Raw genomic sequence first — 15,279 nt, 5'->3', positions numbered from 1 at the left:
ATTACAAAGCCTCCCATGTATGAACATCTCCCAAGAAGAGCCCTTAAGAAGTCCCAAACCCCTAAAAGAAGAAAGTCCATGCTTGAAAAGAAAAGACTGTGCATATACTAGCCCCTTGTGATGCCACCTTCAGGTAGTCAGATGATTTCCCATTTAGAAGGGCTGCACTTTCTCAGTATACCATGTATAGTTGCAAGGTGGAGCCGCCACAGATCGTACTTGTTGTTCCAGCACATTCTACAGATGCTTGATCGGATTCCAATATGGGGAACTGGAAGCCAGGGCAACACCTTGAACTCTGTCGTGTTCCTTAGACCAAACCTGAACAATGTGTGTAGTGTGGCAGGGTTAATTATCCTCCTGAAAGAGGCCATGAAGGAGTGTAGTAGCTGGTCCATAACAATGTTTATGTAAGTGGCACACGTCACATTTCTTATGCATCCAACATGTCGACTATGAGAACCAACTGTTCTGTCCAGTATACCTTAGACCCTCTCAAAGCAACTCGCTTAATTTGCTATCAGTGAAAACATCTTCAAACTACTTAAAATCTATTACTCCTATTGTTGTTGGGTGTTTTTTTTACCTGTTGCAAGTAATTTTATCTAGTGAAATTGTCTTCTGTTCTGTTGGCAGACAGTTTTACTTGTTTTAGGAAATGATGTTTGCCAAGATAACATTTTTGCAATTGTATGTTATTTTTTTTTATTTCTCACTTGTATCAGTCAGTTGTAAGTGAGCCTATTTCTTCTGTTTATCTTCTGGAACAATCACTTCTGTTGGCAGAACAAGGGATAGTGCATAATATTCATGAAACATATAAAACCAATTTATATTACCTATTCGTTGTTATAAAATATAGTACACAAGCGCTCATGTGAAAATGGCATATACTGCAATATGTTGATTGATAAATAAAACAAATAAACAATGTGTTTGAGAATACATTTTCAATATACAAAATATTTGTAATAGCAAATCATAGATCTATGCTACATCATATATTAGAATTAAAATTGAAACATATGAAACAATTTTTGTCTGTCAAGAAGAACTTACGTTTAACCTCCAGTTTGCAGGCAACTGTAGCTTCTCCATGTGCATTCTTGGCTCTGCAAGTGTAGACACCACCATCAAAGCTGCAAGGTTTGCGAATTTCCAGTGAGCAGACTCCCAGGTTGCTGTTCTGCCTGAACTTTGGGTCATCCCCGATCAGCATCTGGTTTTTCATCCACTCAATCTTAGGCTAAGAAAAGAGTCAGTATGACAGGATAACAAAATCATTTACATCTGTCATGTTGTGAGAATGCAGCCATCGACATTTTCTGGAATTTTGTTCATACTAAATGAAAATGTAAATTACTGCTATATCACTGTTTAACACCCACATGTATTCACCTTTTAAAGTCCTAGTTAACACTAGTGTAATTTCTTGGAAAGTGTTCCTCACTCATATGTCATAAAAGCAAGTGGGAACATTCGGACAAGGAAAGATTCTTCTCTTTTTAAGTAGAAGAAAAGATTTTTTTGGTTATGATTTAATTTTAACTTTGAAAAGTTATTATTCCTGTTTTGCAGGATAAAACAAGACATTTTTTACATCTTTACCATGTGTCTGTCCCTGCTTGTCATCAAAAGAAATGGAAAAAGACTCAAATTTGTCCTTATAAATTGTACATCAAATGTAAATGTACAACCCATTTCCAAAAAATGCAATGATATGCAAATCTTTTAAACCCTACATTTAATTGAAAATAGTACAAAGACAACATATCAAACGTTGAAACTGAGAAATTGTATTTATTTTTTGGAAAATATTTGCACATTTTGAATTTCTTTCTTTTATTAAAAGAAGAGGTGATGAAACGCAGTGGTAAACATGCCCCCCTGTCCCAACTTTTTTGGAATGTGTTGTTGGCATCGAAATGAAAATAATGGTCATATGTTTTTCAAAAAAAACAATAAAATTTCTCAGTTTCAACATTGGATATGTTGTCTTTGTATATGTCTTTGTAGTATTTTCCTTTAAAAATATGGTTTACATGATGTGCTCATCATTGCATTCTATTTTTATTTACATTATGCACAGTGTCACAACTTTTTTGGAAATGGGGTTGTAATTCATTTTTTAACCAACTATGAAATTAATTATATAATTACATTTGTCTTGTGTACAATGACAGTAATATCTCCTGATTTCTAATGGTTTACACTTAGAGCTAAGACATGTCACGCAATAATGGAACTATGGAAGTCACTGGGAATGGCAAAATTCAGTAAAGACATATCCAGTTTCCAATTCTCCAGTGCTTTGATTGAAATTCTGCCTGATGGAAACTGAGTGATGTAGTTGTCCTCATTTAGAATTCCACACATTCCTGTTTCCTGTGATAAAGCCATATCCTCTGCAATTACATGTTACCATATCTCACATAGCAGGCTTAGAGAAACATTTTAACAGTCTGTTTGTACTGTAACTGTGTATGGTCTGATGACTACTACAGGAAGTTATGATGTTTCAGGAAGAAAAACAAACACACAGTGGCAAACTGTGCAACACAGTGCTACAATTTCATGTATATTGTTTCATGGGGGAAGAGCCACCACAGTGCCCAGGGGAGGTGTGGAAATTCTATTGGCTAATACAGTGGTATTTTAGCAGGACACAATGTGGTCTTGGGGAGGGTTCTACTTTACAACCCAACATGCTCTTTCCTGCCTTTCTTGAATGGCAAACATAGCTCCATCATGTCATAAAAAGTGAGCCAGCAGAACGAATGATAACATTGAACCGTGAAGCGTGTATCAACAGTGAATCAGTTTGATCCTCACAAACATAACAGTACAGTAGTTTAAAAGACTACAACAACAGATGCTATCAGTAACAGACCTCTACTCTAGTTCATTCTATGTCAATTATCTAGAGTATCTAGATTTCAATTTAGCTGCATTGAAATCTAGGTACTGGACAGGCAACTATACATTATACTGAACTCATTGTCCTGTTTGTTGGAACAATATGGTTGTTGGTACCTGTCATACCATTTGTTACGAACACTTACAAGTATAACTTAACTATTTATGAAAAGCCCTTGCCATATGCTTTAATTGTCCAGTATATGCAATCAAATGATTGTCTTAGTAACAGAGAAGAAAGTACAGATGCCTAACAATAAATACAGAATCCTAACAATAAGTAATTGCTTCAACTGAAAAGTCTCTGCCATTTTGTCAGTCTTGTAATGACAAAATACTTTAGACTGGCCAGAAGGGCTATGCAGTAACCTGCCTCTGGCCTGGACTCAACTAGCCATCTTCAGCTGCCCTCAAAACCTAATTCTCTGCTCCCTCTAGGCAAGAGGCTGGCAGAGGAGTGACAAACTAACACATACTTCAAGACTCTAGGCCAGCTGATTTCTATGGCCAGCAGTCTGTGAGAACTTTTTTAGCACCCTGTTACCACAATATCTGTGAAGTGCAAAGGCTGCTTCAGCTTTAACACACCCCAGTCTATTTTTTCAGCATGTGATCAAGAACATTTAGGTCAAGCATTTTTAAAGTCATTTAATACTGAGTTTGCAGTGCAAGCTGATCTCAAACAGCTGCACAATGATGTATATATATATTTACACCAACACAGATGGCAAATGTGATTACAGTTTTGCTTACATGTTCACTATTTAAAAACAATCAGAATTTTTTGAGATTAGACAGCTTTGAAAAGGGTTGAAAATAAAAACTAAACTACTACTGTACTATAAACAAGAAAATCATGTACGCTTTGCTTTGGCAATTCAGAACACTGATGCATGTACCATTTTAACTGCTTATTCTGCTCAACATATATAAATAAAATATAAATATAAATAAAATATAAAACAGTAACAGAAAATGTTCACTGACAATAAGAGATATACTTTTATATATAAGTTCTAATTGCTAGTTATATGCATGTTTAATATTACTTAAAGCTTTACTTTGTTAGTATTTCTGCTGTCTTTAGCTAGCTAACTTTGACGCTGGATGTACTGAATGAAGTGAATGTTTTGACATTCTTATATGTATGCAATGTTTGTTTTTTTTTAGCATATTGGCCATACCTTAGGTGAGCCACGGACTGCACACAGAAGTCTAGTAGAGTAACCAACAGTGGCTGCCCTGTCACTGAGGGGTGCTGTGAATTTAGGGGCCTCACTGAAATCATGCTCCTTGTATTCTGGTGGTTTGTAGACAATACCTGTGTGGCAGTGGACAAAAACCTCATCAAAGAGCGTAGATCTTACTCATATCAGCTTGAAATTACAGGGCTATATATGTACAATATAGTGCCTTTGTAACGTTTGTCATATTTAATAAAAAGTGATGGACAATGTATGACATGTTCAGGGCAAAATGTGACTTATTTTGAATTAAACATAATTTGCTGTTCATGTTTAGTATTTGACAACTTCGGTTGATTTTCAGTTTGGTTCGGTAACAATCAGTTGGGGGAGGTATGTGAAATACAAATAAAAACAGAAAGCAGTGACTTCCTGTCAGCAATCCTTCTTCTGTTGTCAGTTATTCACACTTCTAAAGCATGAAATATTAAATAAATTTAATGTTTTATGCTAAGCAAATAATCCAAATGTTTAAGAACAACTTTCCTCAATGAGTATTTGCAAGTATTTTTTTGTATTTCTAAGATGCATAATATTATCAAAAGATTCAAGGAATCCAAAATATCTATGTGCTGAAAAAGCAAAAAGCAAAAGCAAGCAAAAACTACAAATGAATGCCCTTGCCCTATAATCCCTACATTAAAAAACAGCCTGCTTCTGTGATGGATGGGCTTGGGAATACTTTGACAAACCACTGTCAATAAACACTGTTCACTGCTGCATCCCCAAATGCAAGTTAAGACTGCACTATGCACAGAGGAAGACATGTGTCAACAATGTCCAGGAAAACTGGCAACTTCTCTGGGCTTGAGATCATCTTAAATGGACTAATACATGATGGTAAAACAGTAAAGGAACATCCCGATTGCCAACAGTGTAAAGTTCAAAGGCCAGGGTCTGTCATGGCATGGGGGTGTAACTTAGAGGGTAACTTCAACATGTGTAAAAGCACCATTAACACTGAAAGATACATTCACCATTTGGAGCAACGTATATTGCTTTTTTGACGCTGTTTTTTCAGGGCGTCTATGTTTTTTACTTAAATAAGAATGTTACAAGAAACATTCTGCACATTACAACAAAAGGCTGCATAATCAGAGAGTGTGGATACTAGACTGGCCTGCCTGTCTCCCATTGAAAACGTATGGTGCATTATAAAGTGCACAATGACAATAAAAGCCCCATATGGTTGTGTAGCTGAAGATTTATACAACTGAAGAATGGAATGGCAAAAATTCTGCTTTCAACACTGGATCAATTGGTATCTTGAGTCCCCAAATAATTAAGTGCTGTTAAATGGAAAAGTGATGTAACACAGTGGTAAACATGTGCCTGTCCCAATTTCTTTTGGAATGTGTTGCAGGCATCATATTTGGAATGACCACATTTTAAAATACATAAGATAAAACAACAAATATCATGTTTTAGTACTGTTTTCAATTTAATACAGGTCAGTGAATCCAATGCACCTGAGCTATGAGGATGCGATCTCTTCACTAGCACTCACTGTGCAAGAAGGTCTTATATTAAGGGGGAAAAGGAATATTTGTACTCTTATCCACAAACTAACAAAGCTCACAAACAGTGCCATGACCAACAAAGTGGTCAAACTGTCTTACATATAGTGCCACATACAAAATAATTGCTGTGAAAAATGTCTCTTTTTGCTAACCAAGCATAAAATGGCCTCACCTGTTTTTTGAATAGTAGCGACTTGTTTTGTTACAGCAGCACTCTCACTTCTTCCAACCATGTTCTCTGAGAAGACTCTAAAGCTGTAAGAATTTCCCATGATCAGGTCAGAGACTGTAGCATTTAGCGTGTGGAAGTGTTCCAGTACAGTGAACCACTCCTGGTCACAGGGAGAGATCATTAAAACACACGTCATAAAAATGCACGTATGAAGTGTCTAACTGCTAAGATAGCTAAAAAGAAACTAGGGGATACATTATGTGCTAAATTAAGAACAAAATCTCATTCAGTAGATGATACAATAAAACAATGTTTTATCGCATATTTAAACATTTAGCACTGTGCCATGTGGGTTGGTAATAATAATTTTTGTCACAGGGCATGAAAGCCTGTCATTTATCTCTACTGCTTACACTTTCTCTGTGCATGTCCCTCCTGTTCCAAACTGATGTGCTGTCACCATGCAGCCATCTGCAACATGCCTCAAACACCCATACAAGCCCAGAGACAAGTGAGATGCCCTTATACAGATCATTTGGTTGCTGGTTCCCTTGGTTTAGATTTTCAGCCTTGGCAAAAGGCTAAATTAGTCCTCACTTGACCATGCGACAGGATCTATGCTCCTTGGAAAAATAAAACAGAAACCCCCAACGTGTACACTGATCCTGGTGTAAGTTAACACTACATGGAACACACCCCAATGTCAGACTGCTGTCAAAACCTCAAGAACACTATGCAATGTATTAAATCAAGCCACTCAGGAACCATATTTTTGCCGGGATGACTCTTCAGTTGTGAAGGCATGTAGTCACTCCAATAAATTTTAACAACTGAAAAATCAGTGCTGCATCTGCCTTTTATTGAAACATTCAAAGTTTTAGAAAGGAGTTATCAAAAATTTTTTTGTGACTTTGAGGCTTTTACCCACAAAATGACTATACCCAAAAACAGGTTTACAGAGGCTGCTACTTACTCCAGTCTTTTTGTCAGCCTTTTGAACAGTGTAGCCAGTTATGTCAGTATTGCCATTGTTTTTGGGTGGGGTCCATTCCAAAGCAGCGTTAAAACCCCACGTGTCAATCAGTTTGACACTGGCAGGAGGACCAGGGAGTTCTGCATAGAGACAGCCAGACATTAAAAACAGTTCAGCTGTTTTGGCTGGAATTACACACTGAGAACTATGAGAGGCACTGAGAAAAATAACAACTGAGTGAGAATAGCTCTAGAAAGAAAACTGTTATTTCTTGATAATAGTGATCCTTACCCACAATCTGAATTACAATGTTTGCCTTGTCCTCCAAGCTATCAACCTTGATAGTCATCTGGTATGTGCCGGAGTCATCTCTCTCAGCTTTGCGAATGAACAGGATGCTGTCTTTGTCACTGTTACGAATATTTACCTTCTTTACATCCAAAGGCTGGCCATTCTTGGTCCATGTTATCACAGGCTTGGGTTTTCCCTGAAGAAAAGGGAATTTATAAAAACAAGCTGTTTCATGACTTTGTGAAAAAAATTTGTGTTTAGTAGTTTTGAAATTTAATCTCATTTTACGTGAGAGTAAGTATAGGGACAGATAGCTAAGCAGTGGTTCTAAATAGCTAGAAGCTTTCAGGTGCTGAGCATGTACCACAGGTGCTGTGATTGTTTTCTTGGCATTAGCTTTTACATTAGGATTGCTTGTGAAGTGTGTAGTCACAAAAATGTCATCAGTCTATAAAACACCACCAATTAATGTGTTTAAGAAGGATGTGATCAACTCAATTAACAAATTTAGATTATGTTGATTAGAAAGAAACCACTAGTGTACTTAGTAGTAGCAATAACCAATTTGACTGCAGTTGATAATAGAAATATCTGATTAATTGTTCTCTGGCATAACCTGTTTAACCCCTTAAATGGCTAGGGCCCGATGGTGGGCCAAAAGTTTTATTTTTATTTATAGTTTATGCATTGAAGTCCCTGTAGTTCACAATTAGGGAAAGCATAGACTTAACAAGAAGAAAAACATGGAAGGTTCCGAACTGTCCAAGCGAGTTTTCTCTTATATCTAGGAAAATGGAAAGATAGGAACTGTACTTTTAGTATAACTACATTTAGCTCAGTTAGTTCAGCATCCAATGTTACATTTTGTAACATCAGTTGTGCTTCAGACCCTCTCTGAGCGATGACTGTGAGCGTGTTGAAAGAGTGCTCAAAGAAAACCTAGTGAACGGCATGTCTTCTGATGATGAGTGAATTATGTACTATTGTCATCTCATCATCAACGTTACGTGTAAGTGCATATTTCGGATTTTTTGTGTTCGTCTCTCTCTGTATCTCCCATAACAGATGTACCTGTTTTGCCATCAGTCATGTGAAGAGGACCACTGACCAATCAGAGGCTGGTGTAGTTGGGGGAGAAGCCTAAGTCTTAAAAAGAGGCCATCACGATGGCTGGAGAGTGAAGACTGATCACATGTGCTGTGTTTTAGTTTGTTTTTAGTCTCTTGTGTTGGGAGTGTGATTTTGTTTTAGGTATAGTACCAGTACTTCTTTTAAGTTAGTGTATGAGAGTTTGCCTACTGTGTTAGAGAGGAGTGCTTTAGTTGTGGTATTTTACCAGCACACTTTTAACTTTCTTTTACAAGAGATTGTTTGTAGCACTTGGGGTTTCAAACAAGCAAGAGGGGTGCTCCTATACATTCACACCACAAAGAAGTGTACTCTATCTAGTTCCCTAGGTCAGAGGGCAGGCACCACCACATGTACTTTTGATTACTGGCCAGAGAAAGTGTAGAGTAGATTAGTTTAGAGTAGTAGAATAGTTTTGTTTCATTTTTTGTAGCAGGAAATTTACTAAAACAGTAGATAGATTTCTTTTAAACTTTGCATCTGCATATGCATTATATTATAGTCTTGGTGTCTTCACTATTATTTTAAAATGAAGAAAAAAGTGAAAGTGAGTAAAAGACTTGACTATGAGTAGGTGTGACTGGTAATGTATCAGATATTGGTCCAACTTTATATGGATACCACCAGTTTAGATTATTAGGAGATTCTGTAGATGTTCAAATGATTAACAGCCTATTTGGTGATTCTCAACAGGCTTGGGTTTAGGGTTAGGATTAGTACCATAGGTATAGGGTTAGGACCAGAGTGAGGGTTAACTTTAGGTTTTGGATTGAGATGTTGTGGTTAAGTTTACGGTTTGGAAAAATTAAGGTGAGTTTAATAGATATTTTGTTGAATGTATATTAAATGTATGTTAAATGCACAGCAAATTTTCTATGGTTACTATTATAAACTACTATTAATTACAGGTTGTGACTATGGGTTTAGCTTACAATGAAAGGGATGACCAGGTTGATCTGGTCTCCAACTTGCTTGATATATCGTGCTCTGAGAAAGCGAGGCAAACGGATCCTTGGACGATCTGGACAAACAGAAGAAGAAAATCTGATTAGTATAAATATATTTTGTTAACAGTCATAGTCTTACATTCTGAGCATTTAATTAGAATATACTCAACAGTTTCGTATGTAAGTAGCCAAAACTGTAAAGAGAACATGAACAATTTACTGCAAATGATTTTAACCAGGGATAATTTAATACATATATTATTGGATGCATTGTCACCTGAAAATACTGGACCAAATCCGAAAAAAGTCCTGCAGACAACATTATCAGCGCAACATGATCAGCCTTCTGTAGTGCTTCATTTATCCCTTCTTTCACAGTGAGCCATTTGAGATCATGGTCTAGAACTAGAAGCAGAACTTCATTTCATCCTTCAAAAAGTATAATATTGAATGGATATAGTTTTTAGCTGACTACTAAATTTGCAACAAAGTAGCTGCTATTAATCACTATCCTGGATGACATGTTGGTGACTGAAACAGTTCAGAAACACCAACATACCTCTTCATAAACAGCAAATCTCCACTAGGCTCAGAAGGCTTATTGGATACATGATAGCCTTCCTTTTAATCCCCTTCATTTTTGACAACCCAGTGCCCCATGATACAGAAAGCTAAATACAGCTCCAGTAAGTATCCCCACAAAAAGGCAGATCTAATCCTAAGTAACAGCTCATTTTGACTGGAACATATGCATTTCATAACTCTTTTATAGGTAACATGAGGTTCAGCCCAATGACAAACAGTTTGATTAGATAAAACTTGCATCACATTGTCCTCCATATACTTTATTTCTGACTTACTTTCCCCAATCCCTCACTCGCTTGTGTGGAAAAAAAAATGAGCAGTGTTCTGACATTCGCACAGTTATGATTGATTGAGTCTTACAGTTAATACTTTCATGAATAATAAATGCTCTCTAGAAGTCTGTTCACTGATAATCTACATTAACTTAAAAAAAATAAAGAATAATTAAAAATCAAAAATTAAAAAATTCCTATAAACCCTGCGTGAAAGAGAAAACAAGGTATCCGATGAAAAAAAATGCACACACAAACATCAATACATAAAAGTAACCAAATAAATAAAAGTAACAAAGACATCACTAATGCCTCAATTATACCAAAAAGACTGCTGTTCGGTGAACCCCAAATTTTATATGCAGTCAATTCAAAAGCAGCAGTAATGTTTGCTTAGAAACATCAAGCAGTTTCTACAAAGTTAGGGTAGGATCACCTGTCAGCTGTGCTTCCCTATCAGTTGCCCCACCAGTGACAGTGAGTAAACACATGCAAATTATAAGGACACAGAGCAAGTCAGTAGGATCTGATCCAAAACAGGTTTATGGCCCTGCACCTGCTATGAAAGTAATACTGTACCACGCCACAGGGAGTCATATGCTTGACTTGGTACATACAGCTACATAGGCTAAGTTTGGCAGGACAACGTGACAGTTTATAACTGGCTTTGACTGAGAAGTCAGACAGCAATGACAGCCTTACCCTAGGTCTTTATGTTTATAATTTAAATGCTAATGAAAGCACTTGTCAGCACAAGGTGATGAGAGTTATGTGCCCCCAGCACTTGGACTCATTGAGGTGAGGACCATAGCTAATGCTCTTTCACCTCCTTCACACCACAAAGCCTGCTCGGTGACCCAAGGAAATGGTTGAAGATTTCACTATGATGTCATATGAAAAGGTAAACTTGTCTCTGAACTAGAGACTGGCATAAAGCATAAAGACTTGTATAACCTCACCCACAACTTCACGGATGGGAACCAGATAGTGGAGGCTCACAGGGTCGCTGCAGCCCCCAGCGTTCAGAGACACAACATGGACATTCAGTAGGTCTCTCCTGCTGTCAGGCCCTTAATAACAAAGCGGTTGGATGTGGTCGGCTTAGTGTTCGCAGCTACAAATTCAGAAGCCGTACAAAGGAAAGAGGGAATATTGAGCTTTTTTATCACTTTAGGCCATGCAGATGCTGCAGAATTGTCAGACTACGGGCTACAGTGCACTCGTTTACCTGCTTTTTTGTTTGTTAAAACATATTTTAGATATGAAACAGTTTTACACATTTTAACATCTGCCCCAGTGGCTTTGGTAAGAGTCTACAAACTTAAATGCTGTGTTGGTACATATAGTGATGAAGACAAGCAATCCTCCAGTCTAGAGCATATGAAGAACAGCTTGACTCGAATCAAACTTCTCATGACAGCTCCAAGGCAGGTGTAGCAATGAGATAGCCAAGTTATCCAGTTATGGTAAATGACAGCTCACTTACATCATGAAGTCATTCCACTGAGTGTAACATTTCATAACTTAGGTTTACCTCCTTCCTTGCAATATTCCACAGTGTATCCATCCAATCCAGATTCTCCAATGGTCTCTGGAGGCTGCCATTTGATGGTAAGAGATGTTTCTGTGACATCATCAACAACAAGGTTCTGAGGAGGACTTGTGGGCACTGCGGTAACATATGATCTTTAATGGAAGTGTTGGAACCATATTTCATGGATTTGGTAATGTAAATAAAGTTACTGAAGAAAGAACTGAGGGTTGGAAAGCAGAGGCATTAACCTGCTGGAGGAGGGGGTGTTGGGGCTTTAGGAGGTTCCTCTACAGGAGCAGCTTCAGCAGGTGCAGCTACCATTAAAGACATACGAGTTTTAGGATTGAGATTTACATTTAAGATGTAATACAATTCATGTGTACAATTTAAATAATCTGCACTGCATTTTGAACTTCAAACTGGATAATGTGACTATGGAAACTGTGAGGTAAAATCAAGCTATAAAAAATGGTTTACCCTCAGTTAAACTTTCAGTGGGAGCAGTAGCAGTGTGCTCAGGAGGGACTGAGAGTGAAATGGTAAAAAACAAGAAAAAAAATAGAACAACATTAGCGTAAAAGTAGTTATCACAACACGGGGGTTAAAAGTGCAGCTTGCATTACTGTTTTGCAGAACTGAAGGTTTACCTTCTTCTGCAATAGTGCTTTCCTCTGGAACAGAAGCTTCAGCAGATGCAGCAGCAGCAACAGCAGCTAACATTAAAGGTTAAACACTTTTAGCTTTGCTTGAAAAAACATGAGAAGCATATGTATGCAATTTTGGTCATAGACTGCAAAAATATGTATCATTTCTTGTTATAAGCATGTACAAAAGAAAAAAAAATTAATTGATAAATTCTTATTAGAAGTGTATAAGGAGTCACATTAGCAGCACCTTCCTAATATTGTTTAAGAGGCTCTCTTTTGCTCTTAAAACAGTTTCAGATCATTAAGGCGTGGACCCAACAAAGTGTCAAAAGATTCATCTACAGTCCCTAAAGGTCTAAAAATGTCTAGAGGTGCAACTGTCCAACTATATATGTTGATTAAACTATCAAAAAAATGTAGTAACATAGAATTCTAAACAACAGCTGGCATGATTTCATGTTTAAAAAAAAATAAAAACTTAGTACTCAAGTACTCAACTCACTAAAAAACTTTTGTCCACACATTCTTACTTTTTCAAATGTCAGGCAGCACAACGAAAAAAAAAAGGATCTTTATTTTGACATGCTTATTTTGACATGCATGAGAGGCCAGGGTACTGTATTATAAAAAAGACCCCAAGTGACCTTCATTGTGTATTACCAATGCCAGTAGGCCTTTCACAAATTTTGGAAAAAAAGGTTTTTGTTAAAAAAGTTCAAATTACCATGTCAGGTGGTATGATCTCAGGAAAACCATGAAAATGTGTAATTATTTTAATAATGTTTATTTGAAAAAATGTAAATATAAACTAAATTTCAAGGACAAAGGTGTCTAAGTAGAGGCTTGTTTAATTAGAAATTAGTCTTAAATCAGCTGGCACAACCAATAAGTAAAATGTTGCAACCACACAGTTTTAATAACTGAAATAGGCAATTAAAAGCTTTGATGACACAAAATATACACATATAAATCTTGTATACACACATGCACACACACACACACACACACACACACACACAATATATATCACATTCTATGAAATGCTAGTTACTTCTGTTGATATTTTCAGTGCAAAACCAAACAAAGGAAAATCTACCGCTCTGTGCTGTTTTCTCATGGGTATATATATATATATATATATATATATATATATATAATATATATATATATATATATATAGATAGTGTAGCTGTTGTGTGCCTATACTGGAACATGTGGACACTGAGGCTCACTTCAAAGATGCGATAATAGCAGGGCAAGATATGCAGAGTAAACTAACTGATAAATGATAAAATAGGTGCTGTTGACTTGCATCATATATCAAAGATTATTTTTAATAATTAATGTTATTAAATGCTGTTTGCTTATTAAAGGGGCATTAAATATGCCAATCATGCTAAGATTAATTACGTTAGCCTTAGAAAGCCAACTGTTAAAGAAGCTAGCATCGCAGTAATTCATGCTTCTTGAGTGGAGTGAATACCTTCAGGTGCGACGGGAGCGACTTTGTCTACTGAGGGGGCAACAGCTTCCGTGGGGGCAGACTCGGGTGCGGCTTCAGGCTCAGTGGGCTTCTGCATTTTTTCTGCCTTCTTGGCAGACTTCTTGATGGGCGCTGGCATGCTGTACGTGAATCTTAGGAGAAATCCAGTCTGGAATGATGTCTATGGGTGTTCCCAATTTATACCTCCTCAGTCTTTGGCTCCTTGGCACTCGTCATACCACCAGTACCTTATATAGAGAGAGGCGGTTGGATTTCTGCGTGCCGGGTGACGGGCGGAAGTGGCGGCTCTTGTGACTGTAGGAAGCAGCCACTTCACCGGCATCGTTATTAGCGCCCGTCACTTCACTCCAGCACTTTCAGTTGAGGGCTATCACAGCTCCAGCGAGCATAAGTACGTGCCGCCGCTGCCTAAGAGGAGATAACAGAGCTAAAGAGGAGCTAATCGACCCTTCACTGCTGCCTGTTGTGTTTACGGCGACTGACGTTTGAAGGATTTTAGACGGCACTACAGGAGGTAAGAGGTTTGTTTCGCTGCATTTTCGTGTTAGCCTAGTTTGAACAATAGCAGTAACGTTAAACAGTAATCTATAATGTAGTTGAATGTGATAATCATCTAACTGACGTGCTCTGTAGGACTTAAGAAGCAGCAGTTACTTCACCCAGCACATTACAGTCGCTTCAGCCGGCACATTTTAAAGCAACAGCCACTTTATTGCGGACCAGATTTGCCAAAATGAAAAATAAATGACCTAGTAAATTAATATGAATTAGAATAGCAAGGAATAGTGATGATAAATCTATAAATAAATAAATATACATAAAAATTAATATAGTAATAAATAAAACCTTACACAAATTAATGTCTGCATTTACTTATGTATATTTAGTAAATTCCCCTTCTCACTAATTTTTGTAGTTTTTTTTGTTATTTATGTTTCTTTATTAACATTTTTTTCTTTTTTATTCATTTATTTCCATAACTATCCATTTCTATATTTATTTTTTTTTTTTTCTGTAAATCCTTGTCCTTATGCTAATAAAGGGCCTGTCAGTCAATGATGTCACAGCGTCTTAATGTTCCTATTGCTTGATCAATATCAGATTCTGTAGGTCGATTGTACATATCTTGATCTATCAGCGGTAACTAAGGACAAGACAGTACAACAATGGCTGCGTTCAGGTAGCAGACAGCCAGAGATCTGAGACTCCTGGCTGATCTGGCTAAAAATGCATTTGTTCCATTCTGCTGCATCTGCTGATACAGAGGGTGACCCCGTGGTGTTCAGAACTTTGGAGGAGGTGGTATGGGAGGCAAATCCAGGCAAAAAAGAAATTAAAACTAAAACCATAAAATGTAAATGCAAACCTCTTTTTGCCATTTCTTTTTCCAAACATCTGCGCAAATATCCGGCCAAAATTGAAAATGAAATGAAATGTCTACATTTGCAATTTCATTTTTCACATGAGCACGAGCCATTTGTGACAAAAATAAAAATAAATGCAAAACAGCTATTTGTCATTTCATTTTAGTCGTTATCTGGTTTTT

The 15,279-nt window shown here is 37.1% G+C and overlaps 1 protein-coding gene across 8 annotated transcripts; it reads right to left on the bottom strand.

The window, feature by feature from the left end:
• Nucleotides 1–679: 679 nt before the first annotated feature.
• Nucleotides 680–13,931, bottom strand: mybpha (myosin binding protein Ha). 8 transcript variants are annotated; one of them, XM_036591859.1, is made up of 12 exons: nt 13,713–13,931; nt 12,230–12,295; nt 12,060–12,107; nt 11,831–11,896; nt 11,583–11,717; nt 9,177–9,265; nt 7,117–7,312; nt 6,826–6,965; nt 5,853–6,012; nt 4,101–4,237; nt 1,060–1,246; nt 680–776 (listed from the first exon to the last, which is right to left on the bottom strand). In XM_036591859.1, exons 1-12 carry the CDS (start codon nt 13,849–13,851, stop codon nt 742–744), a joined length of 1,398 nt encoding a protein of 465 aa, XP_036447752.1. In that variant the 5' UTR covers nt 13,852–13,931; the 3' UTR covers nt 680–741. The 8 variants fall into 8 exon arrangements, with proteins under 8 accessions (XP_036447752.1, XP_036447753.1, XP_036447754.1 ...); XM_036591860.1 differs by having other exon boundaries at nt 11,583–11,672; nt 13,713–13,930; XM_036591861.1 differs by lacking the exon at nt 12,230–12,295.
• Nucleotides 13,932–15,279: the final 1,348 nt, after the last annotated feature.

This window comes from Colossoma macropomum, unplaced genomic scaffold (assembly GCF_904425465.1).
Source record: "Colossoma macropomum unplaced genomic scaffold, Colossoma_macropomum, whole genome shotgun sequence".
Classification (NCBI taxonomy): Eukaryota; Metazoa; Chordata; class Actinopteri; order Characiformes; family Serrasalmidae; genus Colossoma; species Colossoma macropomum.
Note: the sequence above shows the minus strand (reverse complement) of the source record. Positions and strands in the feature narration are given on the sequence as shown.

Excerpts from the sequence above, each read along its gene's own strand:
- mybpha (XM_036591859.1), bottom strand. The coding sequence starts at position 13,851 with ATGCCAGCGCCCATCAAGAAGTCTGCCAAGAAGGCAGAAAAAATGCAG. Across the intron at positions 9,266-11,582 it reads GGAATATTGCAAGGAAGGAG|ATCGTCCAAGGATCCGTTTG; the intron begins GTAAACCTAAGT and ends CTGTTTGTCCAG. Across the intron at positions 1,247-4,100 it reads CAGTCCGTGGCTCACCTAAG|CCTAAGATTGAGTGGATGAA; the intron begins GTATGGCCAATA and ends CTCTTTTCTTAG.